This window comes from Otolemur garnettii, unplaced genomic scaffold (assembly GCF_000181295.1).
Source record: "Otolemur garnettii isolate 467f Iridium unplaced genomic scaffold, OtoGar3 scaffold00095, whole genome shotgun sequence".
Classification (NCBI taxonomy): domain Eukaryota; kingdom Metazoa; phylum Chordata; class Mammalia; order Primates; family Galagidae; genus Otolemur; species Otolemur garnettii.
Genome location: NW_003852490.1, coordinates 1,467,210 through 1,482,572, shown reverse-complemented (window position 1 = coordinate 1,482,572; position 15,363 = coordinate 1,467,210). Strand labels below are relative to the sequence as shown.

At 37.1% G+C, this 15,363-nt stretch overlaps 1 protein-coding gene across 2 annotated transcripts in view; it reads right to left on the bottom strand.

Annotated features, from left to right (window-relative positions):
• Nucleotides 1–1,083: 1,083 nt before the first annotated feature.
• The window catches only part of THUMPD2 (THUMP domain containing 2), a 37,991-nt gene continuing 23,711 nt past the window's right edge, over nt 1,084–15,363 (bottom strand). For both annotated transcript variants that reach the window (XM_023516674.1, XM_023516675.1), the window contains exons 8-9: nt 8,597–8,705; nt 1,084–1,510 (exon numbers count right to left, since the gene is read on the bottom strand). In XM_023516674.1, the coding sequence (XP_023372442.1) occupies nt 1,195–1,510; nt 8,597–8,705 (425 nt within the window). In that variant the 3' untranslated portion in view covers nt 1,084–1,194. The remainder of the gene's footprint in view (nt 1,511–8,596; nt 8,706–15,363) is intronic.

The following is a 15,363-nucleotide window of genomic DNA, read 5'->3' as shown; positions in this document are numbered from 1 at the left end:
CTAGCAACTCTCTAGCAAGTCTCTAGCAGCCTTTCCTCCCTCTGCTCCAGGTTCTTAGCGAAAAGTCTTGCTGTCATCCCTGTCTCCTCTCTACTATCACGTGGCCCAGCTAACATGTCAGTGGATTCTGCTGGTTCTACTTTCCATGTCCACCATGCACCTGCCTTTTACCACTTCTCTGTTATTGTGATCCTTGGGCAAACTTCCATTTTTGCTTGCTGGAATTATTATAAAAAACTCTCAATTAATTTATTTTTACCCTCTCCTCCTTATAATTTGCAGCAACTACAATGATCCCTAAAATATGTTAAATGTCACCTGTTAAATGCCCTTTCAGTGCTTTTGAATAAAGACCAAAGTCCTTCCACTTGTCTTCAAGGCCCTATCTGATCTGACCCACCACCTCCACCTGCCACCCACTACCTATTTATCCTAATTTTATCCAATTTATCCACTAGATGCCAGTTGTGTCTCTCTTCTCCAAGATTCTTATAATCCAGTGTTTTTCAACCTCTTTTTTTTAATCTCACAGTACACTTAAACCTATACAGTTAAACTTCCATGGCACACTTAAATTATGTTGATCCAATAAAAGAGTAAAACAGAGAATATACTCACTGTGTTTCAAACTTCTTTCAAAAATAATTTAATTAATGAGCTTTAAAAATTTTCGTGGCACACCTGAGATTCTCTCATGGCACACTGGTTGAAAGTCACTGCGATAGTCCTTACTCCTTGGAATAAAGCAGTGGCCTCAGCGAGGGAGGACGTCTGGCAGTATCTCCAGACATCTCTGGTTGCAGCAAGAGAGATACAATTGGTCCTAAAGTAGCCAATAGGCTGAACCACTATATCAGGCGATTGAAAAAATTATGTAAGAACATATATTTTCTGTAACTTACTGTTGCTTTTTCCTAAGCAATGAACACAAGAAACATCTTGAATGTCAAGAAATAAGGGTGAAATGACAATTTGTTAATGTGTTTGGACAAAAAGTAAATGTCATTTTCCATCATGTTGAAGGATATTGACAATATTATTCTCATGGATGTTTTACATAATATGAAACATATAAAACAAATCGAAAATACAAATTATTTTTATTCCAATGAAAATTACAGACTCATAAAACAAGTTCTCCTACCCTACAGCTAACAAGTAAGGACTTGAACCTGGCTGATGGCAGCCAGCCTGTTACAGTGAAGAGTGTGACTTCTTATATTTATATATGAATGCATCTGTCTTTCCAAGGCCAACTTTGTAGCATTCTACTGGTACCAAAGAGCCAAATGGTGAGATTTGGTCTAAGTACTCCTGGTTACTGGCTTCAAATGAAGACAGCTCTGTCTCTGGTACACCAGTTGTTTCTTCAAGATTCTTTTTAATTCCAGGTTCATCTGTGTGGCTGTTCTTGGAATTTAAAGGGATGCTGCTCTCTTTACAATCTCTAAGGCGCCTGTGGTGATCTTCACTAAGCAACAATACAATGGTTCCGCCAACGTGAAGCACTCTGTGACAAAAAGCGGTAATTGGTATGAGTATTTCTTTCTTTTTAGACAACAAACAATCCCACTCCATTTAAAATGTTTGGTGCATTTAATTTGAAATTTAATTTTATCTATTTAAATACAAGAATTTTTGATAATTAGGTACTATCTTCCATAATACATATTCATTATAGTAATTATGAAATCCCTAGTACAAATCTGCTTTAATTATCTATTTTTACTCTACTTAAAAGGCAAGCCTCAATGTAATTTGTAGTCACAGTCTAATAAATGATTGTACAAAGGAAAAGGCAAGTGACAGAATCCAAAGAATCAGCATGTTAAAGGCACTAGGCTGATGGCAGCAGAAAGTTACCAGGAAAGAGGATTGAACAAAGAAATGGCAAGGAAAGATTAGAAAAAGGGCAGACCTTGAAAGGTCAGCATTTTGAGGAGAATTCATTTATTCAGTCATTCAACCAAATTCTGCATAACTCTTACATAGAAAACAGTGACAGAGACACGTTTTCCTGCATCCTGTGAGTTGTTAAAGAGCTGACTAGACAGTGGGAGAGAGGCAAGTGTGATAAATGTGACAATCGAGGCGAGCGTGATGTGCCTGGGAACACAAACCCAGGCCTGAGAGAGAGGGCAGAAATGTCCCAAAAGATGAGGCACCCATGCTGTGAGTTAAAGGACAAGCAGGAGTGAGCCAGGCAAAGTAACAGTGAGGAACGGCTGGGCCAAGGGTGGGTGTTGGAGGTAGAAAACCTGGCACGGATGGGAGGAAGTGGAGAGGAGCTGCACTGAGAGTGCTTTAGTAGGGGTGTGAGTCAGAGGGGGTGTGGGGGTTCAGCAGGTGGGTGAGTCAGAGGCAGGGTACAGGGGATGTAGTAAAGAGTTCCTCTTGGAACATGCCAATGTACCTAAGGACACCACCAGATAGCTGGATAACCAGCCTGTAGGATGAGAAAGACGGGGGCTGAGGTGGAGATAAAGAATTTCATGGTCAGTGGGAGTCAGGGGCAGTGGCTCAAGCTTGTAATCTTAGTACTCTGGGAGGCTGAAGTTGGTGGATTGCTTGAGTTCAGGAGTTGGAGACCAGTCTGAGCAAGAGCAAGACCCTATCTCTAAAAAATAGTCAGGCGTTGTGGCGGGTGCCTGTAGTCCCAGCTACTAGGGAGGCTGAGGCAAGAGACTTGCTTGAGCCCAAGAGTTTGAGGTTGCTGTGAGTGTCGCACTCTACAGAGGGTGACAAAGTAAGACTCTGTCTCAAAAAAAAAAACAGTTAATGGGAGATAGAGTGATACTGGTGGATGGCATCATCTGGGTGGCAGTACAGAGTGAGAAGAGAAAAGGGGCCATGGAGTAGAGACTTCACATTTAAGGAGGGACAGAGGAGAAGGCTCATGAAATAGACATCCTAGAGAAAATCTGGACAATGGTGACATCATAGAAGCCAAAGAACTACAGTCTAGAGAAGGCAATGGTCTCAACAGTGTCAAATGTTATAGGACTAATGAGTGGCAAGGATTTCAAGAAGTCACGAGTGAGCCTGGGGACAGCAGTCCTTGCTGAGGCCAGGAGCAGATGTGGCCTGCCAGAGTGGAGTGGGGACTGGAAGGTAAGGAAACAGATGTCAAGTTAGACTATTCTTTCAAGATGTTCAGCAGTACAGGTAAAAAAGGTGACAGCTAGAGAACCAAGAGAGAATGGGAATCTGCCTCATGCCCAGCAAAGATGCAAGCTCTCATCTAAGCCATCAACAAGTCTAGACAGTCCTGTCTTCAGACTGTATCCCATCCTCATCTACTTCTTTCACATCCCACCTGGACCATAACAACCATCTCTTGGCAGACAGGTCTTGTTTCCATTCTTGTCTCCCTTCCCAGTTTCCTCACAGAAGAAAAATGCAAATCCCCATGCACTCTGCTCACTCTCCAGTTGCTTTCACCATACTTCAAATAAATTCTAACCTCCTTCCTATGGCACAGACTCTTACGTGATCTGACCCTGACCCACCTTTCCAACTTCACTGCCTGCTAGCTTCCTTTGCACACTGCTTCAGCTGCTCAGGCTCACTAAGCTACTTCTTGAGGTCTGGCCTTGTTCATGCTGCAAGTAACTATCACTCATTTCCTGGTATGCATTTTCATTATTCAGGCCCAGAGTTCCTTGACTGACTACCTATGTAAGGTAACCACTGCTTTTCTCTCATTCCTCAGCAAAATATCCTGTTTAATTTCTTTCATCCTAGCTATCATGATCTGCCATTACCCTATTTATCTATTAACAATCCATCTTCCGCCACTGGATGGTCCCTGCCTGTCCTACTCACTCCTGCATCTCCAGGGCCTAGTGCAATGCAGGGAGATGCAAAGACCTCTACAAGTATCTGAGGAAGGGATGACAATCTCCTTCAAAGAACAAGGAGAGAAATAGGCCAAAAATAATAATGAGAAGTGGGCAGAGTACAATTCTTGAGGAGGAAGGAATTCAGGGGATCAATTCTAGCAGGAAGAGAGAAACCTCTTCTGCTGAGAGAGTTGGAGGTGGGATGGGGACACATGTGCTTATACACCATACGACAGAAAGAAGAAAACACAAACATCTCTAAACACATGAAAGAAAGTATAATTAACATAATAAATGAGATACTACATTTTACCTAGCATATTACCAAAGATAAAAGGATAGCTATACTGAGGATGACAGGATTACAAGAAAATGAGTACTCTTCAAGACAGAAATTAGTATACTTTATTGGGACAGTAATTTAGGAATAATGTATTCCAAGTATAAATTGTGCATAACCTTTGATCTAGCAATCTCACTTTTAGGAAATTATGTAACATATAAGATGTAATAGAAATAGAAAAATAGTGGCAATAATGGTGATGACAGCTAATATTTACTGAGTATTTATTATGTGCCAGATACTGTTTTAAATGCTCTGCATTACATATGAGTTAACCCTCAGAATTATCTTTTCAAGTATGTTCTATTAGCATTGTCATTTTGCAGGTGAAGGAACTGAGGCAATGTGGTTTTAAGAAACCTGGTAAGTTTGAAAAACTGCAAGGATGTTCAGAGCATTGTTTTTTGTAAAAAATTGGAACTGCAGGTGCTGGTGTGGATGTGGAGAGAAGGGAACACTTACACTGCTGGTGGGACTACAAACTAATGCAGCCTTTTTGGAAGGAAGCATGGAGAATCCTTACAGAACTCAAATTATACCTCGCATTTGATCCTGCAATCCCATTACTAGGTATCTACGCAGATGAAAAATAATCCTTTTAGCATAAGGACATTTTCACTAAACTGTTTATTGCAGCTCAATTTACAATTGCCAAAATGTGGAAACAGCATAAATACCCACCAACCCAGGAATGGATTAACAAGCTGTGGTATAAGTATACCATGGAATGCTATTCAGCCACTAAAAAATATGGAGATGTTACATCTTTTGTATTATCCTGGCTGGAGGTGGAACACATTCTTCTTACTAAAGCATCACAGGAATGGGGAAGCAAGAATCCAATGTACTCTATTCTAATATGAAGGCAGAAGATGAGCTAATGGGGGGTGGAGTGGTAGGGGAATGAGCAAGTCAGGGGGAGAGGGGAATATTGAGGGTTTGAGGGGAGTCATGGTATATTCCATGACTCCCCTCATGGAATATTGAGGGGAGTCATGGTATATGGCACACCTCTTGGGGCAGGACACAATTATAAGATGGACTTTATCTAACAAATGCAATCAGTCTAACCTAATGCTCTGAACCCTCAATGAATCCCAAATAAAAAAAAAAATTGGAAATACCTAAATGTTCATCCATAAATAAGTTGCATAATGGGACATAAATATAACATAATACTATAGTAACCGTTGCTAATTATAATGCACATAATAACAACCAATCAGCAAGGACAGTCACGATACTGCAAAGAAAAGCATGTTACAGAAGAGAAATAAGGATGATTCAATTTTGTGCAATAAAAAACGTGTATCTATTTGTGCCTATGTACATGGCAAGATGCCTAGCAGGATAGTCACCATTTCTTGCAATTTCTTTTCCCAAATAATGGAGAAAATAAAGTAAAAAATCACCTGAAATATTGCAACTAATAGATTAACATTTTTGATAAATGTCCTTCTAGGCATCTTGCCATGTAACATACACACACACACACACACAATTTCTTACTAAGAAAGCTATTCTGAAATTATACAGCAACATTCACCAAATTGTCCTCCTTTGAACATTAGTATTATCAATATTTTATGATGATAATATTAATAAGATATTATTTCTTAAAAAAATGTTGTGGTCAATTGGGAAATCATATTATACCATAATAATGGTATAATATTATAATGATAATATTAAATATTATTTCTTGAAAAAGATTTTGTGGTCAATTGGGAAACAACATAAGAGATTTCTCTTTTGCATGTGAATTTGCAAACCAGAGGTAGATGACAATCCTTAGTTATTTGTCCTTAGAATGCATTAAGTCTTAACAAGCTATTACAAACCCTCTGCTCCAGGTGTGCAGGGTACTCGCTGTGTCTTGAGCATGCTTTTTGCTGCATATTCACTCAAGAAATACTGAAGATCTGTACATTTAAAACATGATGTGGCCTCCTTTTAAATTCTTTCTAAGCTTCAAATTTTACTGGAATCTTGGTTCTTTCCTGAAACTATCTCTACAGTGCCACCTTCTTTTGAGCTGAGCAAGCTGAATTTCTAATTTCCTCATGTTTTGCATGGTTATATTTGAGAGGAAGTTCAAATATTATACTTTTTATGGGTGCTCTGCACCTATTAAAAAGATTACTCCTTAAAGGAGGAAACAATTGAGCTGTGAGTGCAATAGCTCATGCCACCAGAGCAATCACTTTCTGACAATCTTTAATTCTGAATACATATTGTTTCTCAAGAAATCCAGCTCTGTTATCACATCAGTGCCTATTATAAACAGGTTTACTGACCGCTGTACTTTTTTGTTTTCCCTAATGAATTCTCCATTCCTTCCATTTCCCAGCTAGGAACTTCAACTGTCAATGAACCATCAAGAAAAAAGTTATGTGTACTTGGATGTATTTTTATATATTCCCATCTACTTTCTAAAACAATTTGAAGTGGTTTACACTAAAAAATCAGGTAAGAGGTAATAGGTACTGAGCACTTTCTGGGCACCTAACACTGTTCTAAGAGCTGTAAATCCACGGAATTTTCAGAACAATGCTACAAAGTGAATATTATTTACACAAAAGAGTTAAGCAATACACCTATGACTAAAGACTATTTAAGTAATAGAGCTGAGAGTGGAACTCAGGTAGGGTGGCCCAAAGCCTGTCCTCTTAGCCACTGTATTAAGCTACATTGCCTGTATAAACCTCAAACCACAGCAAATCAAGAGTCAGACAGAAACGCTGGGGGCAGGTGACAAGAAAGCTTGGTCACAGGACAAGTCCCTTATATATCTACATATATACACTTTGAATTGATCCTACTGAAGAACTTTAATTATGCAGGAAGTCTTGACTATTCATCGTCCTGATTTTCAGATAAATATTTGAACTTTTTGCTATAATGTGAAGGCAGTCATATCTATTACTGTCTCATTTTCAATTACTTGGAATAAAACCCAAACCCAGCCTAGAGAAAGTTAGACTGGTATAATTTACTAGTATTGAAAGGACTATCTGCTCAGAACACTGGCCCCTACTGACTTGAGATGGCTCCAATATGCAGCAATAGATTTTCAGTTAGGATATGCCGTTATCTTTCTGGAAATTTCCAGGTTAAATGCAAATCACTACTAACAATTGTTATTAGTATCTCACCATGATTGGTTAATGTTATAGATGGAGAACTATCTGGTTAGGCTCAAAGGCTCTAGTTATCAACCCTGGCTGCACAACAAAATCACCTCTGGAACTTTTAAGAAATACTGATGCCAAGATCCTACCCCAGATCAATTAAATCAGAGCCTTGGTGGGGAGGAGTGGAGAATGGACATCAGTATTTTTTAATAGGTCTTAAAACAATTTTACTTAAGTTCAGGTTGCAAAATCAGCTTGAGGCAGACATGATATTGGAAGAATCAGTGCTCAGGAAATGTCTGAATTATAGGTGCTGCTCAGAAGGTAATATATCAAGAGTTAGGTAACTGGGTAGCAGGGCAAGTCATTTAAAAATAATACAAAAAAAAAAAAAAGTTTGGAACACTCAGCTCAGAAAATGCAGTGAGACAGCCCTTAGTTGAGCTTAAACCTCTTGTCAAACTTTAATTTTCCTTAAAGAATGTTAGCCTTGACCCTGAATTTTCTCCATCCAAACACATGGCTCATTTTTGCAAATGCTGACACACCATTTACATAGCAGGCCCTTGAATATTTTATTCTATCAGATGCCCAGCAAGACCATTTAGCATCAACTGATTTCTTATATTCACATTCATTCATTCCTGAATGCATTCTAAGCTCTCTCCTTTGTTAACTTAAATAGAATAAATATACATCTAGCTCTCACTGTTAGAACCTCTCAGAGAAATACTTTCATTGAATTATATTTCCTTTGGCCAACATTTAAACCATCAGATAAATAATATTTCTGCATTTTCATTTCTCTGCCAAAAATGAGGATGTCGTCCATTCTGTGTTCCTGCGTGTTCCTCACGTAACAGAATTCTATTCTGTTGTTTAGTGGCCGTGTGATCATGAGAAAGTCAATCTTTCTAGGCTCCCGTTCCTCATCTGTTAAGTACGAGGGATTAACACATAAGAGGCAGGGTTTTTGTGAAGGTTAGAAGCAAATTAATTTTTTGCTTCAATGCAGTGCCTGAAATCTATGTCACTATTTCCTATACTCACATTTCAGGCAATAAAAAATTATTATTTTTCTGAATAAAATTTATATAGCATAAGATGATATGGAATAACATTTCAATTATAAACTTTATCATTTGTATATAACCTTTCAATTGCAAAATCTCTGGGAAATTATTACAATGCAATCAGACCTTAATTGAAGAGCTATGACATATTTTGGTTAAATGCCCAGTAGCTAAAAAATTATGGAAATATATTCAACAGCTTACCTTTCCATTTCTTGTAGAATGCTTTTGATGTCCTTTCCTAATTTAAACTTCTTCCCAAATGGAATGTCAGAAATGATAACATCCACACTTTCTGAAGGCAAAGGCAATTCTGAAATACAGAAAACAGAGACTCCTATTACAGTAAGGTCAAACACTTACAATTTCGATAATGAGAAAGCTGAAGTACACAGGATTAAGTAAAGTTTAGGGCTGCTAATGTTGTTTCTAAGTCATTACCAGATCCTGAAATGCTTTTGGAATCACTAATAATAAATGGTAGAGTTCTTGTATTCTGTTCTTTGAAAACTGTTTTTTCAAGTATGGTAAGGTATGACATAAGCAGAATTTTAAATTAATCAGAAAACCCAGTTCCCTAAACATATTAAATGCATAGAGAGTTGCCAGATCCAAGAAAAAAATATATTAAATTGGCTAGAAAATCCTTTGACAAAATCATATCCTATAACTTTCATTTCCCCTTTTAAAGTTATATATTTATTTTTTAATTAACTAATCAATTAATTTTTTTTAGAGATCAGGTCTGACTCTGTCACCCAGGCTAGAGTACAGTGGCTGATCATAGCTCATTATAACTTCAGAGGCTCAATCAATCCTCCCACTTCAGTCTCTAGAGCAGCTGGGCTTAATTTTAAAAATCTTTTGGTAGAGAACAAGGTCTCACTATGTTGCCTAGTCTGGTCTCAAACCCTTGGATTTATGTAATCCTGCTTCAGCTTCCCAAAGTGCTGGGATTATATTAATAGGTGTGTCCCACTGCATCTGGCCCCAAAGTCACACAGATGTTTAGATCTATTTGTTTTGGAAGGAGAGGATTCACAGCCATCATTGCTTTTTTAAAGGGAACTCAAAAGGTTAGGAATATCTAAAGTCCTAAGACTAGAGAAAAGGCTACATAATGAACACAATGAACATTACCACTAAAAATATAGTGTCTGATTACTAAATCTAAAATGCTTTATCATCTTAACATGTTCTAAGTTATATTATCATAAGATGATACAGTATTCCCTACCTTAACATCTGTATCTTCTAAGTATGCTTCCTATTTATTTTCTTCCCGCTCATCATCTAAATTAAGTTAGATATCATTTTGAATAGCATCAAATTCTATAGAAATGCAATGAAATTTAAATAATCTTTACTAAATAGCATGTTGTTGGCAGGATATTAAAAAACAAAACATCCTTTGTGACCTGGCAAAGTCTAGTGACTATGTGCTAGATCTCTCTTTGGTCTCACTCTTGTGTGAGATTAGTAGAAGAGTAGATTGTTAGGAAAAGCAGCAACAGGATACTATTCCCTCAAACCTATGCAGGATTTTTTTTTCCAAGTTAGGTTTTAATTTCATGCACTTAGTTTTAGGGTGCTGATAAAAGACATATCTGTTTGAGAACTATTTCTCTATACTTTTTGAAAAATGACTAAACATAATAAATAGGCAATAAAGGCAATGATAGTTCAAATGTTTCCTGAATGAGGAACCATGGAGTAATTCACTCTTGAATTGAATCCTAAAAATTCCTTTTCCCTTATATCCCCTACCCCACATCCTCCATGCTCTCACACATTCCACACAGGAGTTAGCTGCCTAATTTTTCCAGGTTTGGTAACATTTTTTTCTGGTTGTTCTTCATTTTTTTTTTTTTTTAAATCGTAAAGAGGTAGATCATGTATACATTAATGTATTTAGGGGGTACAATGTGCTGATTTCATATACAGTTTTGAATGCTTATATCTTATTGGTCAATACATCCCTCACTTTTACTTATTGTGTTAAGACATTTATACTTAATAGATCCGACTTGTACCCTTGCAATTGCACCATAGGTGTGATCCCACCATTCACCCTACCTCCATCTGACCTCCCCTCTCCCCTTCCATCCCCGCTCCCTCCTTCATCCTGGGCCATAGTTGTGATCCATTCTTCATATAAAAATGTGTGTGATTGTAAATTGGTTTCATAATAGTACTGAGTACATTGGATACTTTTTCCTTTATTCTAGGGATACTTTACTAACTAGGATATGTTTCAGCTCCATCCATATAAACATAAAAGCGGTAAAGTCTCCATCTTTTTAAAGGCTGCATAATATTCCATGGTATACACATACTACAATTTATTAATCCATTCGTAGGTCAATGGGCACTTGGGCTTCTTCCATGACTTGGCTGTTATGTACTGAGCTGCAATGAACAATCTGGTGCAAATATCTTTGTTATAAACTGATTTTGGTCTTTTGGATGTACACCTAGTAGAGGAATTGCAGGATCAAAAGGCAGGTCTACTTTTAGATCCCTGAGTATTCTCCATACTTCTTTCCAAAAGGGACATATTAGCTTGCACTCCTACCAGCAGTACAGAAGTGTTCCCTTTTCTCTACATCTACCCCAACATCTGGGGTTTTGTTATGTGAGCCACTCTTACTGGAGTTAGATGATATCTCAAAGTGGTTTTGATTTGCATTTCTCTGATGATTAAAGATGATGAGCATTTTTTCATGTGTCAGTAGGCCATACACTATCTTCTTCAGAGAAGCTTCTGTTCAAGTCCCTTCCCCACAATGAAATGGGATTACTTGTTCTTTTCTTATTAATAAGTTTGAGTTCTCTGAGGATTCTGGTTATCAAACCTTTGTCAGAAACATAACCTGCAAAATAATCTTCTCCCATTCTGAGGGCTGTCTGCTTGCTTTACTTACTGTGTTTTTGGCTGTACAGAAGCTTTTTAGTTTGATCAGATCGCAGTAATGTATTTTTGGGTTTGCTTTAATTGCCTGGGGGGGGGGTCTTCCTCATAAAGTATTCTCCCAAGCCAATTTCTTCAAGTGTTTCCCCTGTACTCTCTCCAAGAATCTTTACAGTTTCATATCTTAAGTTTAAATCTTTTATCTAGTGAGAGTCAATTTTTGTTAATGGTGAAAGGTGTGGGTCTACTTTCAGTCTTCTATAAGTCTCCTGCCAGCTCCCCCAGCACCATTTGTTAAGTAGGGAATCTTTCCCTCAATTTATGTTTTTGATAGGCTTATCAAAGATCAAATGACAATAAGTGTCTGGGTTCATCTCTTGGTTCTCAATTCTATTCCATAAACCTTTTTGGCCAACCTAACCAAAAAAAAAAAAAAAAAAATTAAAATCCCTAATATCATCAATCAGAAATGACAAAGGCAAAATAACAAGACACCTCAGAAATTCAAAGAATCCTTAATGAATACTACAAAAAACTCTATTCTCAGAAACAAGAAAATTTGAAAGAAATTGACCAGTACTTGGAAGCAGGCACCTTCCTAGACTTAGCCAGAAAGAAATGGAAATGCTGAACAGACCTATATTAAGTACTGAAATAGCATCAACTATGTGAAATCTCCCAAAAAAGAAGAGTCTGGCCGGGACCAGATGTTTTCACATCAGAATTCCACCAAACCTTTAAAGAGGAACTAGTATCTATATTACTTAACCTTTTCCAAAACATACAAAAAGAAGGAATACTTGTCAACACATTCTATGAAGCAAATATCACCCTGATCCCCAAACCATGAAAAGACCCAACAAGAAAAGAAAATTATAGACCAATATCCTTAATGAATATAGATGCAAAAATATTCAATAAGATCCTAGCAACACATCAAATGAATTATACACCATGACCAAGTGAATTTTATCCCAGGGTCTCAAGGTTGGTTCAATCTACACAAATCTATAAATATAACACATCATATAAACAAAATAAAAAACAAAGACCATATGATTCTCTCAATAGATGTAGAAAAAGCTTTTGATAATATCCAGCATCCTTTCATGATCAGAACACTTAAGAAAATAGGTATAGAAGGGACTTTTCTTAAACTGATAGAGGCCATCTACAGCAAACCCATAGCCAATATCATATGCAATGCAGTAAATTGAAAACATTTCCACTCAGATCAGGAACCAGGCAAGGTTGCCCATTGTCTCCACTGCTTTTAAACATTGTAATGGAAGTCTTAACCACTGCAATCAGGCAAGAGAAGGCAATCAAGTGTATCCAAATAGGGTCAGAGGAGATCAAACTTTCACTCTTCGCAGATGATATGATTTTATACCTGGAAAACCCCAGGGACTCAACTACAAAACTTAGAAGTGATCAAGGAATATAGTAGCATCTCAGGATACAAAAATCAATACTCACAAATCAGTAGCTTTTATATATACCAATAATAGTCAAGCTGAAAAAACAGTCAAGGATGCTACTCCGTTTACAGTAGTACCAAAAAAAGATGAAATATTTGGGAATTTACCTAACAAAGGACATGAAAGATCTCTATAAAGAGAATTATGAAACTCTGAGAAAAGAAATAGCTGAAGATGTTAACAAATGGAAAAACATACCATGCTCATGGCTGAGAAGAATCAACATTGATAAAATGTCCATATTACCCAAAGCAATATACAAATTTAATGCAATCCCTATCAAAGTACCACCATCATACTTTAAAGATTTGGAAAAAATAGTACTTCATTTTATATGAAACCAGAAGAAACCTCGAATAGCTAAGACATTACTCAGAAATAAAAACAACTCAGGAGGAATCATGCTACCAGACTTCAAACTATACTATAAATCTATAGTGATGAAAACAGCATGGTACTGGCACAAAAATAGAGAGATAGATGTTCTTCATTTTTATCTGTAGCTGTTCTATAGCTATGATTCTATATTCTATAGAATAGTCTATATTCTATGATTTGCTAATGTGCTTGAAATAATTTTAGCAGTTGAAAGAATGAACTTCACATAGAATAGTTTTTAAAAATTTCTAGAACTAAGTACTGCCATCTATCTTTGGCCTATATGGTTGATCACAGGTTCTGGTGTCAGACAGCCTGTACTCCACTGTTATTTAGCAACTATGTGACCTTTGGGAAATCATTGGTTCAGTTCCCACATCTATAAAATGGAGTAAGATTACCTACCTCAGAATAAATGAGGTACTGTATGGAAAACATCTAGGACAGTGCATGGTACACTGCAGTGTACCACTGAGTGAGCACTCAGTGACTGTCAGCTGTACTGTGTAATTCACAATGTCCTCTCCGAGGCCTACGGAGATGACAGCCTGGTGGAAGCCAGTGGGCCAGCTCTGCAGAACATACCATTCTCTTCTCACTCCCTGTATCAAAGGCCTAGGCAGGGCACATGCGTCTAAGTGAGTCTCTTCCTACTCTCCTTTCCTCCAGCAGCAGTTCTCTAAGTGTAGTCACCAGACCGCGGACACTAATACCACCTGGAAACTGTAACTCAGAGCGTATTAGAATTAACTGAAGGGCTTTTGTAAAACACAGATTCTTGACCCTCCTTCCAGAGTTTCTGATGCAGAAACTGCTAAAACCATGAGCACCTAAGAGTCAACACACACTATAATCTTTTGAATTATTAAGTGCTTTGAACTGTGCATGAACTAGAAGTTTTTTGTAACTAGTGAGCTAAGACTCTGAAATAGAAACATATCTCAAAACAATCAAGTAAAAATGATCTTTTTATATCTATAGCATGATTCAAGAACATGGAAATAATTTTTAGTTTTAGAATTGGTTGTTTTGAACAAAATAACTGTCCTATTTTTCCTCTTTCTAGGAGAAAAAGGAGTAAAAATTAGTTAACACTCAAGATTATGGCCCCAAAGTATTTTCTTCCGATGGGTTTTAGGGTCTTCAAGTGCCTTTTTTATGCACACATTTACCCAAAAGACTGGGCTGATTATACGACTGGGCACATCCTTTTCTCTATTTTCTTTCCTTGTACTTTTCTGCTATTTGTTCTCCTCACTGGGTTTATAACATTCATGTTTTGTCCCCTAATAGTAATTCTCATAGTTTTTTACAATGGCTTCTATATTTGAATCAATCCTCATCATGAATCATTTTGCCCTGGCGTTTCCATTTCTCATCTGCTTCGCCTCTTAAAGAGTGTCTGGGTTGTATTGAATGCTTTTTCTTCAAAAGTAAACAAGCAATGTTTGAACTTTTTCATATTTGAAAATACTGTCCTAAGATGTTTAGGGTCACATTTTGCTTCCGTAGTTTTGTAAACAGGAGCCAGAACCTTGTAAATAACCACGATTCTATTGTCAATAGTTCTATGATTTTCTGTCAATTTTCACTGTAGCCATAATACATTTTGAAGTTTACTGCATTAGATTATGAGGTGGATAATTTTTCTTACGTGTTTACTATTCTTTTTCTCATTTCGATAAGTACAAGAGGACATAAATCTTTCACTGAAATTTCAATTTGCCATCTCGCTCCAGAAGTCCATAATGATCACTCTTGAATATGTAAAGTGAAGTTTGGCAGCTGGATTGGGTCATCATATAATTTATAGTTTGAAAAAAATTTTCTTCTGAGAAAGAGAATGCTAGAGATTCTCTATTCATTCTAACTGAAATTATATACTTTTAAAATATTTATTATTTAATAAATTGGCTTATTTTGGTGTACCTAAAAATATATCTGTGAATGCTGAAGATTTTTAAAAAATACCAAGCTTCTAAAGTAGTATTTTAACACCCAAAGAAGTAACATAATTATTTGTGGCACATATTCATATATTGATTAGTTTCTTTTTTATTTTATTTTATTTTATTTTTGAGACAGAGCCTCAAGCTGTCCCCCTGGGTAGAATGCCGTGGCATTACAGCTCACAGCAACCTCCAACTCCTGGGCTCAAGCGAGTCTCCTGCCTCCGCCTCCCAAGTAGCTGGGACCACAGG